We start from the raw sequence: 21368 nt of genomic DNA on the forward strand, positions 1-21368 counted from the left end.
CAAATAATTTAACTTTTATACACCGGCAATGGAAGCAACTCTTACATTATCAGTGTATTTTAGTGACAAGTACATGATATAGTTACATTTTGTTACAAGTTACTTTAACTTGATACACCGTGGAACACACCACTGTGTGTACAAGCTGACGTAGGCACCATGACAATAGTTTTCAGCAGACAATGCTCGGAGCTTTGAAATATTAGCTTGGTTTTGGGGCTATACAAGAAGATATGGTGGTATATAAAGATCAATCAAATAATAATTGTAGGAAACAAAAATTAAAAAAGAATTTTAAACGAAGACTTCACTTTTAGTCTTCAGTTCACATTCCAAAACAGTCTTCAAAGGTTTACCTTTTCCAGACAATAGTTTATGAAGTGCTTCTTTCTTAGTTTACTTTCATTTGTCCAAATTTTCAGAAAAAAACTGTCCTTGAATCAAAATCAATCAGAAAGTCAGAGAATATGCAAATAAAGAATTACTTGTACAAATACAAAGTTTCTTGGCAAAAACTGTTGGGTTCACGTGAATCCATGAATCATAATATCGATCCGCCTTTGCTTGTTACCTCCATCACGAGCATCTTACTCTAAAGGGGCGCTAGCACTTGACTAATAAGATATCAAAGGGGCCCGACAATATGTAATAGGCTGCTACTCTAGGCTCGTGCCACTTCTTCAAGATCCACCCCTTCTTTCAAAAATCAACAAACAATGGTATAGGTATTAGGCGATGTTCAAGCTAACATGGTCTATTTCATTGAATACTTATTACCTTCCTAGATAGCTTTAGATTAATAACATCACTGGCTTCCTCCATGACTAGGTTCGGCTTCTTTGCCAACACCTCCAAAATCATGGTTCACCCTTTCGAGTCATTAGCAGATTCAGAAATATCGCCTTGACTAGCTTTTTATTCCTGGGTGCAGAGAATAGTGATGCTTCAAATTTCTCATTGAAAATATTGTAGAAGAAAGTTGCTTCAATTTTGACAAACGTAAATAAGTATATGAATATTACGTTAAGACAGAAAGAGAGACTTATTAGTTATACAACACAAACCTGAGAAGTGAACATCTGTTGAGTCCATTTATTGAGATCTACTTTCTCCACATATTCATGATTCACATTTCGAAGACTCGGTGTACTCACAGATATTCCCTGTTGGACAAACGTCTTCATTTCAGGGCAGTCATATATCATCACTTCTCTAAGAAATGGAATTTGAAGAGCGTGCTCCGTAAGAAAGAAATGCCCCAGACTAAACAGTCTTCGAAGCTTCAATTCTTCCAAGAGGGGAAATAAGGTCATGATTCCTTCTCCTTGTTGTTCCTCTTCTGTGATCACTTTTTCAATTGATTGGCAGTCTTCTATCGTTAGATCCCGGAGATTCAGAAGACCGTTGGCCACTGATTGAGACATCAAGTTTCTCAATTTTCCGCAATTCAGTATATATAGCTTTTCCAAGTTGGGACAAGAAACCTGCAAACTTCCAAGTATCAAACTTTGTTGCATATTAACACCCAACACTGAGAATCCAAAAGTGCTTAAACATCTAAGGTCAAATTACTCAAATAAAACAAGTATTTTAAAAAGCATTCTTTCAAAATAACATAGAATATAAAATTACATGAGAGAATAAATGCACATATTATATATTATTAGTTAACTGGAAAGTTCCACAGTACAACGTTGAATTATTATTTTACCCATATACTAAATTAAAATATTGTAAATTTCTATGAATTTCTTACTGTCGTAAGTCAGTATTCTTATTTGGTTCAAGTTAGCCATTTGTGACTTTATTGAAAGTTTGTTAACTACTAAACAAAGTTAAAAATTTACAGTTGGTTGTTTGAAATGAATTAATTTCAAACTTTAAATTACGCCACTCATGTGGTGTTTCTTGTCACACTTTTCAAGTTTTATTTGTAATTGCTTCATTAGTACTCATTGCAAGCATGTTTTCATACAACTCTTATCGTTCTAATGGATCTATTAACATTTTTATGGGACACACGTGCAAGTGTCCAGAAACTAGTATATATAATGAAAACAAAATGAAAAATGAAAAAGTACAAGCAAGGCGATATGTCTCACCTTATTAATCCTATTGAGGCGCAAAATATAAAGTATTTAGGATGAGATGCCAATTCATAATTTGAAATGTATAGATATCTTTAAAAACCTCAGGTTAATATCCAATAACAATCACGTTCATAATCAATGTATCTCTAGATATTAATAATACAAATTAAAGTCACTAGGCAAAAGCTATTGGGTTCACGTGAACCCTGCGTTACAATATTGCAATTTCGCCTAGGGGTGGCAAAATGGATAATTTATATGGGTACCTATTCAAATTTACCCATTTTAAAGGCATTGGGTACTCACCTCATTTAAAATAGGTAAACAATGAGTAAAACTCATTTTACCCATTTAAAAGTGGGTATTTAAATGAGTAGAATGAGTAAAAGAGGCTCATCCGAAAAAGAAAGAAAAAAGCGTTAATATTTTTTTGGGGTGAAGGTGGTTGGGGTAGGGGGTGTGAGGGAAGAAAAAACTATAAAGTTTTTCTGAAAACAATTTTTTTTTGTTCAAAGGGGTGGAAGGAGGGGGGTGATTAAAAAAAAACTTTTATTTCCTATAGCTATCTGAAAAGATTAATATTACTATCATTATTTGCTAGTTAAAATGGAAAGATAGCAGTAGACCAGGGGTGTATTAACGTATGACACAAATATATATAGTAATTAGCTATACAGGTAGAGGCACAAGACAAACCTTATAATTAAACATGGCTTTATTGAGATCATCTACTTTCACCTCATCATCATTGTTCACACTTTCGAAACTTGGTGTACTCACAGATTTCTGTTGGACAAACGTCGTCATTTCAGGGCAGCCAGATATCACCACTTGTTGAAGAAATGGAAATTTAAGAGCATGCTCCGTCAGAAAGAAATGCCCCAACTTAGGAAGTGTTAGAAGGTGTAGTTCTTCCAACAGGGGAAATAAGGTCATGATTCCTTCTCCTTGTTGTTCCTCTTCTGTGATCACTTCTTCCATTGAATGGCAGTCTTCAATCTCTAGTCTCCGGAGATTCAGAAGACCTCTAGCCACTGATGGAGACATCAAGTTTCTCAATTTTCCGCAATTCCGTATATATAGCTTTTCCAAGTTGGGACAAGAAACCTGCAAACTTCCAAGTATCAAACTTTGTTGCATATTAACACCCAACACTGAGAATCCAAAAGTGCTTAAACATCTAAGGTCAAATTACTCAAATAAAACAAGTATTTTAAAAAGCATTCTTTTAAAACAACATAGAATATAAAATTACATGAGAGAATAAATGCACATATTATATATTATTAGTTAAGTGGAAAGCTTCAAAGTACAACGTTGAATTATTATTTTACCCATATACTAAATTAAAATATTGTAAATTTCTATGAATTTCTTACTGTCGTAAGTCTGTATTCTTATTTGGTTCAAGTTAGCCATTTGTGACTTTATTGAAAGTTTGTTAACTACTAAACAAAGTTAAAAATTTACAGTTGGTTGTTTGAAATGAATTAATTTCAAACATTAAATTACGCCACTCATGCGGTGTTTCTTGTCACACTTTTCAAGTTTTATTTGTAATTGCTTCATTATTACTCATTGCAAGCATGTTTTCATACAACTCTTATCGTTCTAATGGATCTATTAACATTTTTATGGGACACGTGCAAGTGTCCAAAAACTAGTATATATAATGAAAACAAAATGAAAAATGAAAAAGTACAAGCATGGCGATATGTCTCACCTTATTAATCCTATTGAGGCGCAAAACACAAAGTATTTAGGATGAGATGCCCATTCATAATTTGAAATGTATAGATATCTCTAAAAACCTCAGGTTAATATCCAATAACAATCACGTTCATAATCAATGTATCTCTAGATATTAATAATACAAATTAAAGTCACTAGGCAAAAGCTATTGGGTTCACGTGAACCCTGGGTTGCAATATTGCAATTTCTCCTAGGGGTGGCAAAATGGATAATTTATATGGGTACCTATTCAAATTTACTTATTTTAAAGGCGTTGGGTACTCACCTCATTTAAAATAGGTAAACAATAATAAAATTCATTTTACCCATTTAAAAGTGGGTATTTAAATGGGTCGAATGAGTAATAGAGGCTCATTCGTAAAAGAAAGAAAAAAGGCGTTAATATTTTTTTGGGGTGAAGGTGGTTGGGGTAGGGGGTGTGAGGGAAGAAAAAACTCTAAAGTTTTTCTGGAAACAATTTTATTATGTGAAAAGGGGCTGGAAGGAGGGGGATCATTAAAAAAAATAAAATATTTGCTATAGCTATCTGAAAGGATTAATATTACTATCATTATTTGCTAGTTAAAATGGAAAGATAGCAGTAGACCAGGGGTGTAATTAACGTATGACACAAATATATATAGTAACGAGCTATACAGGTAGAGCCACAAGACAAACCTTATATTTAAACATGGCTTTATTGAGATCATCTACTTTCACCTCATCATCACTGTTCACACTTTCGAAACTTGGTGTACTCACAGATTTCTGTTGGACAAACGTCTTCATTTCAGGGCAGCCAGATATCACCACTTGTTTAAGAAATGGAAATTTAAGAGCATGCTCCGTCAGAAAGAAATGCCCCAACTTAGGCAGTGTTAGAAGGTGCAGCTCTTCCAACAGGGGAAATAAGGTCATGATTCCTTCTCCTTGTTGTTCCGCTTCTGTGATCACTTCTTCCATCGAATGGCAGTCTTCAATCTCTAGTCTCCGGAGATTCAGAAGACCTCTAGCCACTGATGGAGACATCAAGTTTCTCAATTTTCCGCATTTCCGTATATATAGCTTTTCCAAATTGGGACAAGAAACCTGCAAACTTCTAAGGATCAAACTTTGTTGCATATTAACACCCAACACTGAGAATCCAAAAGTGCTTAAACATCTAAGGTCAAATTACTCAAATAAAACAAGTATTTTAAAAGGCATTCTTTTAAAACAACAAAGAATATAAAATTACATGAGAGAATAAATGCACAAATTATATATTATTAGTTAAGTGGAAAGCTCCAAAGTACAACGTTGGATTATTGTTTTACCTATATACTAAATTAAAATATTGTAAAATCTATGAATTTCTTACAGTCGTAAGTCTGTATTCTTATTTGGTTCAAGTTTGCCATTTGTGACTTTATTGAAAGTTTGTTAACTACTAAACAAAGTTAAAAATTTAGCGTTGGCTGTTTGAAATGAATTAATTTCAAACATTAAATTACGCCACTCATGTGGTGTTTCTTGTCATACTTTTCAAGTTTTATTTGTAATTGCTTCATTATTACTCATTGCAAGCATGTTTTCATACAACTCTTATCGTTCTAATGGACCTATTAACATTTTTATGGGACACGTGCAAGTGTCCAGAAACTAGTATATATAATGAAAACAAAATGAAAAATGAAAAAGTACAAGCAAGGCGATATGTCTCACCTTATTAATCCTATTGAGGCGCAAAATATAAATATTTAGGATGAGATGCCCATTCATAATTTGAAATGTATAGATATCTCTAAAAACCTCAGGTTAATATCCAATAACAATCACGTTCATAATCAATGTAACTCTAGATCTTAATAATACAAATTAAAGTCACTAGGCAAAAGCTATTGGGTTGACGTGAACCCTGGGTTACAATATTGCAATTTCGCCTGGGGTGGCAAAATGGATAATTTATATAGGTACCTATTCAAATATACCCATTTTAAAGGTGTTGGGTACTCACTTCATTTAAAATAGGTAAACAATGAGTAAAACTCATTTTACCCATTTAAAAGTGGTTATTTAAATGGGTAGAATGAGTAAAAGAGGCTCATCCGTAAAAGAAAAAAAAAAGGCGTTAATATTTTTTTTGGGTGAAGGTGTTTGGGGTAGGGGGTGTGAGGGAAGAAAAAACTCTAAAGTTTTTCTGAAAACAATTTTTTTTTGTTCAAAGGGGCTGGAAGGAGGGGGGTGATTAGAAAAAAACTTTTATTTGCTATAGCTATCTGAAAAGATTAATATTACTACCATTATTTTCTAGTTAAAATGGAAAGATAGCAGTAGGCCAGGGGTGTATTGACGTATGACACAAATATATATAATAATTAGTTATATAGGTAGAGGCACAAGACAAACCTTAGAATTAAACATGGCTTTATTGAGATCATCTACTTTCATCTCATCATCACTGTTCACACTTTCGAAACTTGGTGTACTCACATATTTTTGTTGGATAAACGTCTTCATTTCAGGGCAGTCATATATCTCCACTTCTCTAAGAAATGGAAATTTAAGAGCATGCTCCGTCACAAAGAAATGCCCTAGCTTAGACAATTTTGTAAGGTTCAGCTCTTCCAACAGGGGAAATAATGTCATGACTCCTTCTCCTTGTTGTTGCTCTTCTGTGATCACTTCTTCCATTGAATGGCAGTCTTCAATCTCTAGTTTCCGAAGATTCAGAAGACCTCTAGCCACTGATGTTGACATCAAGTTTCTCAATTTTCTGCAATTCCGTATATATAGGTTTTCCAAATTGGGACAAGAAACCTGCAAACTTCCAAGTATCAAACTTTGTTGCATATTAACACCCAACACTGAGAATCCAAAAGTGCTTAAACATCTAAGGTCAAATTACTCAAATAAAACAAGTATTTTTAAAAGCATTCTTTTAAAACAACATAGAATATAAAATTACATGAGAGAATAAATGCACATATTATATATAATTAGTTAAGTGGAAAGCTCCAAAGTACAACGTTGAATTATTATTTTACCTATATACTAAATTAAAATATTGTAAATTTCTATGAATTTCTTACTGTCGTAAGTCTGTATTCTTCTTTGGTTCAAGTTAGCCATTTGTGACTTTATTGAAAGTTTGTTAACTACTAAACAAAGTTAAAAATTTAGAGTTGGTTGTTTGAAATGAATTAATTTCAAACATTAAATTACGCCACTCATGCGGTGTTTCTTGTCACACTTTTCAAGTTTTATTTGTAATTGCTTCATTATTACTCATTGCAAGCATGTTTTCATACAACTCTTATCATTCTAATGGATCTATTAACATTTTTATGGGACACGTGCAAGTGTCCAGAAACTAGTATATATAATGAAAACAAAATGAAAAATGAAAAAGTACAAGCAAGGCGATATGTCTCACCTTATTAATCCTATTGAGGAGCAAAATATATAGTATTTAGGATGAGATGCACATTCATAATTTGAAATGTATAGATATCTCTAAAAACCTCAGGTTAATTGTAACGACCCTCTTAGTCATTTTATGAATTTTACCCATTTTTCTAAGTTAGCCCCGTTTAATAGTTTTTATAAATGATTTATGACTTGTGAGAATGAGTGATATAATTTTTAAATTTAATAAATGATTATTTTTATTGTTAATAATAAAGGAAAAGAAAATAAATGGGCCAAATCCATATTTAATATAATTTAAGTTAATACCCTATATTATTTTCGATCAATCTTTTAATTTTAAAAAGAAAAGAAATCTCCAAAGAAGCACGACATAACCTCAGCCGTCGGCACAAGCATATGAGCGACGAACCTCCCGCAGGTAAACATTAATTATGCCTTAATCAATGTGTTGGTGTATATTCATAGATGTCATGTTATCATTATTTATTATTATTATTATTATAGTTGATTGTAATAGAAAAAGAAAAACAAGAAAGTGAGTTTGGATCAATAAGAAGTGGAAATTGGAATACTGTACAATGTTATTGAAATTGGAGAAATATGGGTCTAACATTTAGTTGACAATGATAATAATCATAAAGAAGGTTAGGAGGATGAATGTGATTATGAATTAAAATATAATTTCATTACTAGAGGTTATTGGGTTTTTTGTTCTTGTATCGATTTTCCAGTTGGATTTTTCGTGGTTGTCACATTATGACTCCTATCTTAACCTATTGATACATGTAAGTAAATATTATGTGTATTATATTATATGAAAGCTATTAGGGTTATAGTGTTGGAGAAATTATGACTTAACCTTAGGCATGAATTTGAGAAATATGAAAGTTGACATGTTAATGGACATCGAGCTTAAGAACTTGATTATAAACTTGGGTAAATTTTTGGGTCAAAGCTAAACACATAGTAATATGAGTGTTGTTAGTTTTGGAATCTTATTGTGGTCATTTATTTGAATAGATTGCTTTGATTTGGAAGTTCAATGAAAAGGGAAGACTTAACTCCCAGAGTGATTGTTCGACTATTTGAGGCAAGTGGATTTCTAAACCCTTGTTAAGTGTATGGAATTCATGTATTTCCTTGTAATATGTGTTTAGAGTTATGAGACTTGGTGATGGGTTGACTTGTCCACATTGATTAATTCTAATGATGAGAAAGGGATAATAAAAGGCAATGTGATCAATTGTTTGTGTGATGTGTTGAGAATTGTTTGAAAGGCTTGTTGAATCATTGTTGATGTTGTATCCTGATTGTGTTGTTGTGAATTGTGCAATGTTATGAAAATGGTCATCTCTTCATTATTTGTGTGAACATGTTATTTGCATTGTTCCGAGACATGGTTGTGACAAGTGTTATGTGCATTGAGAAAGAATAAGAAAATAAAGAGGATGTACCATTTCGAGGGACGTATCGCGCCGCGATGGATACTATATTTCGAGGGACGTGTCGCGCGCCGCGACGGATACTATATTTCGAGGACGTATGCGCGCGCGATGGTTACTATTATCGAGGGTGTATCGCGCGCCGCGATGGATGCATGGACAGATATGTCCCCCATGGGTCCCGGACTGAGAGACAGCGGGTGTGTATCATTAGGTCAGACATGCATCACTATACTTGACATTGCATTTCATTGCATTGCACTTCTTTATTATTGGTGAACTTGATCTTGTGTGTTGCTGATCTTGTGAGTGCCTTTCTATGGAACTTGTGACTGATGAATTATTGAGCTTGTTGTTGAAGATATGAAATTGTTAGAGTGTTGTGTTGAACTATGTGCTTTGTAAACTTTGAACTGTTAGGTTGGGCTGGTTTTATACAGATTGTAGTTGTGAAGGTTCGGTTGGGGTGTAAGGAGTACTTGTATTCTATCCCCTTAGCTCGTGTTTAGAGGTTTACTTGTTGAGTACCGTGTGGTTTGGTACTCACCCTTTGCTTCTACAAATTTTTGTAGGTTATGAGCCTGGATTTTTGTGGTACTTGTTATTCTCTTCTTTTTCGAGGCTTCTGGGAGATTTGTAAGGCAGTTGTTTGTCTTCTCAGCGATCCTTCTTACTCCTGTTTATGATCTTGTTCTACTCTAGAAACAATGTCATATGAGACTTGTATTTTCCTTTTGATTCAATTGTAATACTTTAGAGGCTTGTGCACGTGACAACCAGATTTTGGGGTATTTTTAAGTTAATTATGAAATTTCCGCATTTTATTGTAATGGGTGAGTGTTAGGCTGACTTGTCTTGGTGGGATAAGACGAGTGCCATCACGTCCATTTTTGGGTCGTGACATTAATATCCAATAACAATCACGTTCATAATCAATGTATCTCCAGATATTAATAATACAAATTAAAGTCACTAGGCAAAAGCTATTGGGTTCACGTGAACCCTGGGTTACAATATTGCAATTTCGCCTAGTGGTGGCAAAATGGATAATTTATATGGGTACCTATTCAAATTTACCCATTTTAAAGGCGTTGGGTACTCAACTCATTTAAAATAGGTAAACAATGAGTAAAACTCATTTTACCCATTTAAAAGTGGGTATTTAAATGGGTAGAATGAGTAAAAGAGGCTCATCCGAAGAAAGAAAAAAGGCGTTAATATTTTTTTTGGGTGAAGGTGGTTGGGGTAGAGGGTGTGAGGGAAGAAAAAACTATAAAGTTTTTCTGGAAACAATTTTTTTTTGTTCAAAGGGGGTGGAAGGAGGGGGATGATTAAAAATAAACTTTTATTTGCTATAGCTATATGAAAATATTTATATTACTATCATTATTTGCTAGTTAAAATGGAAAGATAGCAGTAGACCAGGGGTGTATTAACGTATGACACAAATATATATAGTAATTAGCTATATGGGTAGAGGCACAAGACAAACCTTAGAATTAAACATGGCTTTATTGAGATCATCTACTTTCACCTCATTATCACTGTTCACACTTTCGAAACTTGGTGTACTCACAGATTTCTGTTGGATAAACGTCTTCATTTCAGGGCAGTCAGATATCTCCACTTTTCTAAGAAATGGAAATTTAAGAGCATGCTCCGTCAGAAAGAAATGCCCTAGCTTAGACAGTTTTGTAAGGTTCAACTCTTCCAACAGGGGAAATAACGTCATGACTCCTTCTCCTTGTTGTTCCTCTTCTGTGATCACTTCTTCCATTGAATAGCAGTTTTCAATCTCTAGTCTCTGGAGATTCAGAAGACCTCTAGCCACTGATGAAGATATCAAGTTTATCAATTTTCCGCAATTCATTATATATAGCTTTTCCAAGTTGGGACAAGAAACCTGCAAACTGCCAAGTATCAAACTTTGTTGCATATTGACACTCAACACTGAGAATCCAAAAGTGCTTAAACATCTAAGGTCAAATTACCCAAATAAAAGAATTATTTTAAAAAGCATTCTTTTAAAACAACATAGAATATAAAATTACATGAGAGAATAAATGCACATATTATATATTATTAGTTAAGTGGAAAGCTCCAAAGTACAACGTTGAATTATTATTTTACCCATATACTAAATTAAAATATTGTAAATTTCTATGAATTTCTTACTGTCGTAAGTCAGTATTCTTATTTGGTTCAAGTTAACCATTTGTGACTTTATTGAAAGTTTGTTAACTACTAAACAAAGTTAAAAATTTAGAGTTGGTTGTTTGAAATGAATTAATTTCAAACATTAAATTACGCCACTCATGTGGTGTTTCTTGTCACACTTTTCAAGTTTTATTTGTAATTGCTTCATTATTACTCATTGCAAGAATGTTTTCATATAACTCTTATCGTTCTAATGGATCTATTAACATTTTTATGGGACACACGTGTAAATGTCCAGAAACTAGTATATATAATGAAAACAAAATGAAAAATGAAAAAGTACAAGCAAGGCTATATGTCTCACCTTATTAATCCTATTGAGGCGCAAAATATAAAGTATTTAGGATGAGATGCCCATTCATAATTTGAAATGTGTAGATATCTCTAAAAACCTCAGGTTAATATCCAATAACAATCACTTTCATAATCAATGTACCTCTAGATATTAATAATACAAATTAAAGTCACTAGGCAAAAGCTATGGGGTTCACGTGAACCCTGGGTTACAATATTGCAATTTCACCTAGGGGTGGCAAAATGGATAATTTATATGGGTACCTATTCAAATTTACCCATTTTAAAGGTGTTGGGTAGTTAACTCATTTAAAATAGGTAAACAATGAGTAAAATTCATTTTACCCATTTAAAAGTGATTATTTAAATGGGTAGAATGAGTAAAAGAGGCTCATCCGTAAAAGAAAAAAAAAAGGCGTTAATATTTTTTTGGGGTGAAGGTGGTTGGGGTAGGGGGTGTGAGGGAAGAAAAAACTCTAAAGTTTTTCTGGAAACAATTTTTTTTGTTCAAAGGGGGTGGAAGGAGGGGGATCATTAAAAAAAAACTTTTATTTGTTATAGCTATCTGAAAAGATTAATATTACTATCATTATTTGCTAGTTAAAATGGAAAGATAGCAGTAGACCAGGGGTGTATTAACGTATGACACAAATATATATATATAGTAATTAGCTATACAGGTAAAGGCACAAGACAAACCTTAGAATTAAACATGGCTTTATTGAGATCATCTACTTTCACCTCATCATCATTGTTCACACTTTCGAAACTTGGTGTACTCACAGATATCTGTTGGAAAAACGTCTTCATTTCAAGGCAGCCATATATCGTCACTTGTTTAAGAAATGGAAATTTAAGAGCATGCTCTGTGAGAAAGAAATGCCCCAACTTAGGAAGTGTTAGAAGGTGCAGCTCTTCCAACAGGGGAAATAAGGTCATGATTGCTTCTCCTTGTTGTTCCTCTTCTGTGATCACTTTTTCAATTGATTGGCAGTCTTTTATCATTAGCTCCCGGAGATTCAGAAGACCTCTAGCCACTGATGGAGACATCAAGTTTCTCAATTTTCCGCAATTCCATATATATAGCTTTTCCAAGTTGGGACAAGAAACCTGCAAACTTCCAAGTATCAAACTTTGTTGCATATTAACACCCAACACTGAGAATCCAAAAGTGCTTAAACATCTAAGGTCAAATTACTCAAATAAAACAAGTATTTTAAAAAGCATTCTTCAAAAACAACATAGAATATAAAATTACATGAGAGAATAAATGCACATATTATATATTATTAGTTAAGTGGAAAGCTCCAAAGTACAACGTTGAATTATTATTTTACCTATACACTAACTTAAAATATTGTAAATTTCTATGAATTTCTTACTGTCGTAAGTCTGTATTCTTATTTGGTTCAAGTATGCCATTTGTGACTTTATTGAAAGTTTGTTAACTACTAAACAAAGTTAAAAATTTAGAGTTGGTTGTTTGAAATGAATTAATTTCAAACATTAAATTACGCCACTCATGTGGTGTTTCCTGTCACACTTTTCAAGTTTTATTTGTAATTGCTTCATTATTACTCATTGCAAGCATGTTTTTATAGAACTCTTATCGTTCTAATGGATCTATTAACATTTTTATGGGACACGTGCAAGTGTCTAGAAACGAGTATATATAATGAAAACAAAATGAAAAATGAAAAAGTACAAGCAAGGCGATATGTCTCACCTTATTAATCCTATTGAGGCGCAAAATATAAAGTATTTAGGATGAGATGCCCATTCATAATTTGAAATGTATAGATATCTCTAAAAACCTCAGGTTAATATCCAATAACAATCACGTTCATAATCAATGTATCTCTAGATATTAATAATACAAATTAAAGTCACTAGGCAAAAGCTATTGGGTTCACGTGAACCCTGCGTTACAATATTGCAATTTCGCCTAGGGGTGGCAAAATGGATAATTTATATGGGTATCCTATTCAAATTTACCCATTTTAAAGGCGTTGGGTACTCACCTCATTTAAAATAGGTAAACAATGAGTAAAACTCATTTTACCCATTTAAAAGTGGGTATTTAAATGGGTAGAATGAGTAAAAGAGGCTCATCCGTAAAAGAAAGAAAAAAGGCGTTAATATTTTTTTTGGGTGAAGGTGGTTGGGGTAGGGGGTGTGAGGGAAGAAAAGACTCTAAAGTTTTTCTGGAAACAATTTTATTTTGTTCAAAGGGGGTGGAAGGAGGGGGATGATTAAAAAAAAACTTTTATTTGCTATAGCTATCTGAAAAGATTAATATTACTACCATTATTTGCTAGTTAAAATGGAAAGATAGCAGTAGACCAGGGGTGTATTATCGTATGACACAAATATATATATTAATTAGTTATACAGGTAGAGGCACAAGACAAACCTTAGAATTAAACATGGCTTTATTGAGATCATCTACTTTCACCTCATCAGCACTGTTCACACTTTCGAAACTTGGTGTACTCACAGATTTCTGTTGGACAAACGTCTTCATTTCAGGGCAGCTATATATCTGCACTTGTTTAAGAAATGGAAATTTAAGAGCATGCTCTGTGAGAAAGAAATGCCCCAACTTAGGCAGTGTTTGAAGGTGCAGGTTTTCAAACAGGGGAAATAATGTCATGATTCCTTCTCCTTGTTGTTCCTCTTCTGTGATCACTTCTTCCATTGAATGGCAGTCTTCAATCTCTAGTCTCCGGAGATTCAGAAGACCTCTAGCCACTGATGGAGACATCAACTTTCTCAATTTTCCGCAATTCCGTATATATAACTTTTCCAAATTGGGACAAGAAACCTGCAAACTTCCAAGTATCAAACTTTGTTGCATATTAACACCCAACACTGAGAATCCAAAAGTGCTTAAACATCTAAGGTCAAATTACTCATATAAAACAAGTATTTTAAAAAGCATTCTTTTAAAACAACATAGAATATAAATTTACATGAGAGAATAAATGCACATATTATATATTATTAGTTAAGTGGAAAGCTCCAAAGTACAACGTTGAATTATTATTTTACCCATATACTAAATTAAAATATTGTAAATTTCTATGAATTTCTTACTGTCGTAAGTCTGTATTCTTATTTGGTTCAAGTTAGCCATTTGTGACTTTATTGAAAGTTTGTTAACTACTAAACAAAGTTAAAAATTTAGAGTTGGTTGTTTGAAATGAATTAATTTCAAACATTAAATTACGCCACTCATGTGGTGTTTCTTGTCACACTTATCAAGTTTTATTTGTAATTGCTTCATTATTACTCATTGCAAGCATGTTTTCATACAACTCTTATCGTTCTAATGGATCTATTAACATTTTTATGGGACACACGTGCAAGTGTCCAAAAACTAGTATATATAATGAAAACAAAATGAAAAATGAAAAAGTACAAGCAAGGCGATATGTCTCACCTTATTAATCCTATTGAGGCGCAAAATATAAAGTATTTAGGATGAGATGCCCATTCATAATTTGAAATGTATAGATATATCTAAAAACCTCAGGTTAATATCCAATAACAATCACATTCATAATCAATGTATCTCTAGATATTAATAATACAAATTAAAGTCACTAGGCAAAAGATATTGGGTTCACGTGAACCCTGGGTTACAATATTGCAATTTCGCCTAGTGGTGGCAAAATGGATAATTTATATGGGTACCTATTCAAATTTACCCATTTTAAAGGTGTTGGGTAGTCAACTCATTGAAAATAGGTAAACAATGAGTAAACCTCATTTTACCCATTTAAAAGTGGTTATTTAAATGGGTAGAATGAGTAAAAGAGGCTCATCCGTAAAAGAAAGAAAAAAGGCGTTAATATTTTTTTGGGGTGAAGGTGGTTGGGGTAGGGGGTGCGAGGGAAGAAAAAACTATAAAGTTTTTCTGGAAACAATTTTTTTTTGTTCAAAGGGGGTGGAAGGAGGGGGATGATTAAAAATAAACTTTTATTTGCTATAGCTATCTGAAAAGATTAATATTACTACCATTATTTGCTAGTTAAAATGGAAAGATAGCAGTAGACCAGGGGTGTATTAACGTATGACACAAATATATATAGTAATTAGCTATACAGGTAGAGGCACAAGACAAACCTTAGAATTAAACATGGCTTTATTGAGATCATCTACTTTCACCTCATCATCATTGTTCACACTTTCAAAACTTGGTGTACTCACAGATTTCTGTTGGACAAACGTCTTCATTTCAGGGCTGCCATATATCGTCACTTGTTTAAGAAATGGAAATTTAAGAGCATGCTCTGTGAGAAAGAAATGCCCCAACTTAGGCAGTGTTTGAAGGTGCAGCTTTTCCAACAGGGGAAATAATGTCATGATTCCTTCTCCTTGTTGTTCCTCTTCTGTGATCACTTTTTCAATTGATTGGCAGTCTTTTATCATTAGCTCCCGGAGATTCAGAAGACCGTTGGCCACTGATTGAGACATCAAGTATCTCAATTTTTCGCAATGATAGACTTGTAATATTTCAAGTTTGCTGAAGTAGGCAGTTGGAAGTTGGTAAGAGAATAGGGCATTTATGCTGTTAGCCCCCGAGATATATAGCTCTTCCAAGTTTGGACAAAATACCTGCAAATGTTGAAGGGATGAAAATTGAATATAGCTTCTAGTAGAAATAAAAAAATGAACCATATATCATCTTACGTCAAGGTAACAGGAAGTGGAACAGAAATAACAGTTACTACTTACTAGTTAAAACGGAAAGAGAGCAGTAATTAGTTATAAAGACAAACCTTAGAATTGAACATTACTTTCACCTCATCATCACTTTCAAGACTGACAGATATTCCTTGTTGGATAAATGTCTTCATTTCAGGGCAGTCATATATCTTTACTTCTCTAAGAAATGGATTCTGAAGAGCATGCTCCGTCAGAAAGAAATGCCCCAGCTTAGGCAGTGTCTGAAGCTTGAGCTCTTCCAACAGGGGAAATAAGGTCATGATTCCTTCTCCTTTTGTGATCACTTCTTCCATTGATTGGCAGTTTACAATTTCTAGTTCCCGGAGATTCAGAAGACCTTTAGCCACTGATGGAGACATCAAGTTTCTCAATTTTCTGCAATTATGTACTTCCAATTTTACAAGTTTGCTAAAGTAGGGAGTTGGAAGTTGCTTAGAGCATAGAGCAGTTATGCTGGAAGCACTGTGGATACATAGCCTTTCCAAGTTGGGACAAGAAACCTGCAAACTTCCAAGTATAAACGTAGGGCACTTTTGTTCATTTCACATAGTTTAAAGACATTTTGACCCTTTTTCGAAAAATAAATACTAACAATATAGCTATAAAAATAAGTCTTAAAGTTGTTCTTACTTTTTTCTTCTTTTTCCATATCTATTTATTTTCGCACAAAAACCATGAAATAAATATAAGAATTTCAAATAATGATAAGCAAATAGAAGGAGATATTTAAAACTAAAATTAGCCGTTGAATAAAAGAAGTAAAAAAAAAAATTCAAAAAACCTTCATGTGTGAGAAGGATCAAATATAGTCGTATATGTATTTTTTAAATAACAAATTAAAAAGATCAATTTAAAATTAATTTTTCACTTGTTCGTTATACAAGAAAGGTATATCTAAGTCATTTGTATAATGGTGAAAAAATAGACTCTCTGTAAGTAAATAATCTTTAATGCTCAAACAACCCTCCAAATAAAAACTGAAAAAGTATGAAGCAAACCTTTTCATGAAAAAGAGGATTTGAGTGAGTGATGGAGTTGTTGGCTGTAGGCCAGAAATTTTGGAACTCAGGTAATCTGTAGAACTCCATTTTCCGCAACCGAGGGAACTCAATTCCCTCAACATTGTCACTGCAAAAGTGAGTGAGGCATTGCAGAAATTCAAGCTTCAACTCATATAAATTGGGGAACTTAATTACTTCATGTGTCCTCCCAGAGATGTTCCATAAAAACGTCACTAAATCATAATCAAAGAGGCTGAGACATTTTACATTCTGAAATTTATTCAGCTGCAACTCAGTCAACACATTATTAGAGCCCTTTCCGGTTGAATATACGAATTCGCTCTCCTTCAACAGGTGGCGGATCCAATCACCCAATGGGGTGGTCTCCGTGACCTCTAAAGCAATATTCTTGTCGTAATCATCCCTTCTTAAAGTTGCTTCACCCACTTTAAGAGCGTACCGTGTCAACTTGGAGGGAAGGACCAAGTTACTGTAGATCACATCCCTGGAACAATAACTTAATGTCAGTGTAGTCAATCTCGATAAGGATTCCAGATCACTCAAAGTCGAGTAACTACAATCTTCTACCTCCATCATATGTAGTTCCTCCAATCGAACTAGTCTTGATAAGACCCCTGCTGCAATCCTTTTAAGTTCTATATCCACATTCCGCCACTCTAACATAATTAGATTGGTCAATTTTCCTATCTCCACTGGCAGCTCCTCTAACTCAGAATCTATAATGCTGAGAATTTCTAATTTGACAAGTTCCCCAATAATGGATATGTCATCCAACCTTAGTTCACTCAGACACAGCGTCCTCAGATTTGACAACTTCTTAATGGATTCTGGAAAAGGCACAATGGGATTCGTATATCTGGTTCCCCTCAGGCTTAAGACATTGAGTTCACTCTTTCCATCAAAAAAATCATCCTGTAACTTGAATGACTCTTCAAAACAGAGTTTCAACATTAGAAGCTTCAGTTTGGGGAAAATGATTGGGCTAGGAAGCTCATCAAAGTTATTTGCAACAATTGACATGTGAGTGTATTGCTCGTAAGAGTCTTTTCTTGGAAACTCTTCTGAGTTCACATCATGACTTACCATAAATATATGCTTGCCCTCAGACGCTATATATATAGCCACGTTACGTACCACATCATGCATTTTGACATAATTTTTGTCTGATCCTTGGGATAACAAGAAACAATCTTTGAATGTTTCTAACATATAACACACCTTATTTCTTGCATCTTCTAAGTTTTTTACTGCTGAAAAGATGTGAAGACCCATTCCATATCTAAGTAATTCTTCAGGACAGATATCACTATCTTCCTCGAACAAGGAACAAAGCAAAAAGAGGTGCTTGGCTTCATTACTTTGCAAGTAATCATAGCTTAGCCTCAGAGGATTGTACAACTCTGTGGGCACTTCACGGATACTTATTGTTACTGCACTGCGTAATTCTTCAAGGGCACAGTCCCACGAACGCTTGTTTTTATGCTTTTTTAGTGCTCCTGCAACTGTAATAATTGCAAGAGGCAGCCCCTTGCATTCTTTGGCAACCTCTTTTGCTATGTCATGAAGAGAAGGATCGTCGACAAAATCACCGACTTTCTGCCTGAAAAGGATCCATGCTTCCTCTTCGGATAACGTTCCAACTTCCATGATCTTCTGAGCTTCCATTGCTTCACAAACAGATCGGAAACGCGTTGTGAATGTCACTTTGCACCGATGGTTGTGGTTGCTTCCACATGGAATTCCAAGTCTCTTTAGATCAAGAGCCTTCCAAACATCATCCAAGATTATAAGGATGCAGCTATTCTGATCCATTAACCTTCTATGCAGCCGATCTCCACGACTAGACATATCATCCCCGTCTAATGTTAGCCCAACTCCTCTTGCGATCTCACCCTGAATTCTTTTAGGGTCTGGTTGTTGACTGACAATTACCATGACAACATCATTGAACAAACTTCCTTGTTTCGCCTTTTGTCTGATTTTCTCAGCCAGTGTTGTCTTACCAACACCACCCATACCACATATCCCAATCATAGTAACCCCGTCATCTCTCAAAGCTGCCATGACCTCTTCCTCTTGCAATTTTCTGGAGTCAAACTCCTCACCACTGTTACTAGGTATAACTGCAATTTCGACAGCAGGATAGGAGAAAACAGCAAAAGCATTGCCTTCATTTCGAAGTTTAATCAACTCCAGTTCAATTTTCTTAGCTCTCCTGCTCAGCGAGTAACGTGACTTCAAGTTTGGACACCAACCATATCTTTCAACCTCAATTCTACATCGTCGCATTACAGCTGCCACATCTGCAGTAGTAGAATTAACACTTGTAAACCAAGCCTCAACATTGAGTGAAATGACTTGTAAGTTTCTCTGGTCAGCCTCCGCTCGTTGATGCACCCCAATTCTGATATCCTCCATCTTCTTAGATTCATCTTCCATAGATCTGATGTTGCTCTTGTAGTAAAATAAATACCCAATCCCTCGCGCAACTGGCTGGATCAAGCAATCTGTTACCTTGTCCACAAAGATAGATAAGAATTCCATATCTGATTAATTGATGAGTAAGAAAAATAGGTTGAGAGTGAATGAATACAAGAGAGTAAAATGAAAGCTAATAATTGCAAGGCTTTGAGCTAGTTACTACTATTAACTCTCCCTCGCATGGACCTGTACTGTTTTGAAAGCGACTAAACAACAAACACATGATGTTTGCTTTTTAACACCAACGGCGAATTTACATGTTAAAAATGGAGTACTCAAACTCGGTTTGTCTACTTGTGCATACCCAACGTTGGAGGGCATAGATATAAGTTGAATCAAAATTAAATGACACATTTATGTATTATGTCGTTAAAAGTAGTGAAACACATACATTATTGTTGTACTATTTTGATATATGTTTTAATTTGACTTGATGAAGAAGGCTCTTGAATTTTGATTGGTTAAGAGGGAAGATGTCGACAAGAGCTCGAAAAATTAAGTATTTCTTTTGTATTTTTTTATTTTTTTTAATCTTTATTTTTATGATTAAAGTGTTAAGAAGGATGTGCGTGTTGTATTTTTTTCCTTTGTTGTTTATTTTTTCGTGTTTTCTCTCTATTAGACTTCTTTAATGTAATTTTCTATGAATTTCCTACTGTCGTAAGTCTGTATTCTTATTTGGTTCAAGTTAGCCATTTGTGACTTTATTAAAAGTTTGTCAAGTACTAAACAAAGTTAAAAAAACTTTTAAATGGATGTAAATGGTTGGAGTAAGAAAAATAGGTTGAGAGTGATACAAGAGAGTAAAATGAAAGATAATAATTGCACGGCTGTGAGTTAGCTACTACTATTAACTCTCCCTCACATGGACATGTACTATTTTGAAAGAGACTAACCAACAAACACATGTTTGGCATTTAACACCAACGGCGAATTTACATGTTAAAAAATTGGAGTACTCAAACTCGGTTTGTCTACTTGTGCATACCCAACGTTAGAGGCATAGATACCAGTTGAATCAAAATTAAATGGTACATTTATGTATTATGTCGTTAAAGTAGTGAAATACTTACATTATTGTTGTACTATTTTGATTCATGTTTTAGTTTGACTTGATGAAGAAGGTTCTTGAATTTTGATTGGTTAAGAGGGAAGATGTCGATAAGAGCTCAAAGAATTAAGTAATTATTTGGGAAAAGGGTCTGAAAAATACTTCAAAGTTGGCCGAAATTGTTGTTACGATACCAAACTTTATTGAGGACCTTTTACCCCTTGCACTTTTTAATAGTGTATTTTAAAGGTATATATGTGCCCACGTGGACACGTTACTATTTATAATGATGCAATATTTATGATGTCCACGTGGACACATATATACCTTTAAAATATATTATTAAATAGTGCAAGGGGGTAAAAGGTCCTTTCCAAAGTTCGGTATTGTTACAGCAATTTCGGTCAAAGTTCGAATATATTTCAGACCTATTTCCCTAATTATTTTGTATTTCTTTTTTTTCATCTATATTTTTATGATTAAAGTCTTTAGAAGGATGTGCATGTTGTATTTTTTTCTTTGTTATTTATTTTTTCGTGTTTTCTCTCTATTAGACTTCTTCAATGTAAATTTCTATGAATTTCCTACTGTCGTAATTCTAATTTCTTATTTAGTTCAAGTTAGCCATTTATGACTTTATTGAAAGTTTGTCAAATACCAAACAAAGTTAAAAAACTTTTAAATGGGTGTAATGGTTGGAGTAAGAAAAATAGGTTGAGAGTGAATGAATATAAGAGAGTAAAATGAAAGATAATAATTGCACGGCTGCGAGTTAGCTACTACTATTAACTCTCCCTCACATGGACCTGTACTATTTTGAAAGCGACTAAATAACAAACACATGTTTGCCATTTAACACCAACGGCCAATTTACATGTTAAAAAATTGGTGTACTCAA

The 21368-nt window shown here is 33.9% G+C and overlaps 1 protein-coding gene across 1 annotated transcript; it reads right to left on the reverse strand.

Moving 5' to 3' along the window:
- Nucleotides 1-1049: 1049 nt before the first annotated feature.
- On the reverse strand, nucleotides 1050-19572 carry LOC125809876 (uncharacterized). Its single transcript, XM_049489436.1, has 9 exons — nucleotides 16915-19572; nucleotides 15970-16416; nucleotides 15314-15805; nucleotides 13599-14009; nucleotides 12214-12295; nucleotides 6210-6538; nucleotides 4500-4910; nucleotides 2787-3197; nucleotides 1050-1484 (listed from the first exon to the last, which is right to left on the reverse strand). The coding sequence occupies exons 1-9, from the start codon at nucleotides 19480-19482 to the stop codon at nucleotides 1050-1052; spliced, it is 5586 nt and encodes a 1861-aa protein (XP_049345393.1). The 5' UTR covers nucleotides 19483-19572.
- Nucleotides 19573-21368: the final 1796 nt, after the last annotated feature.

The sequence above is a fragment of the Solanum verrucosum genome, unplaced genomic scaffold (genome assembly GCF_900185275.1).
Source record: "Solanum verrucosum unplaced genomic scaffold, falcon-dt-bn FXZP01000276.1, whole genome shotgun sequence".
Lineage (NCBI taxonomy): Eukaryota > Viridiplantae > Streptophyta > Magnoliopsida > Solanales > Solanaceae > Solanum > Solanum verrucosum.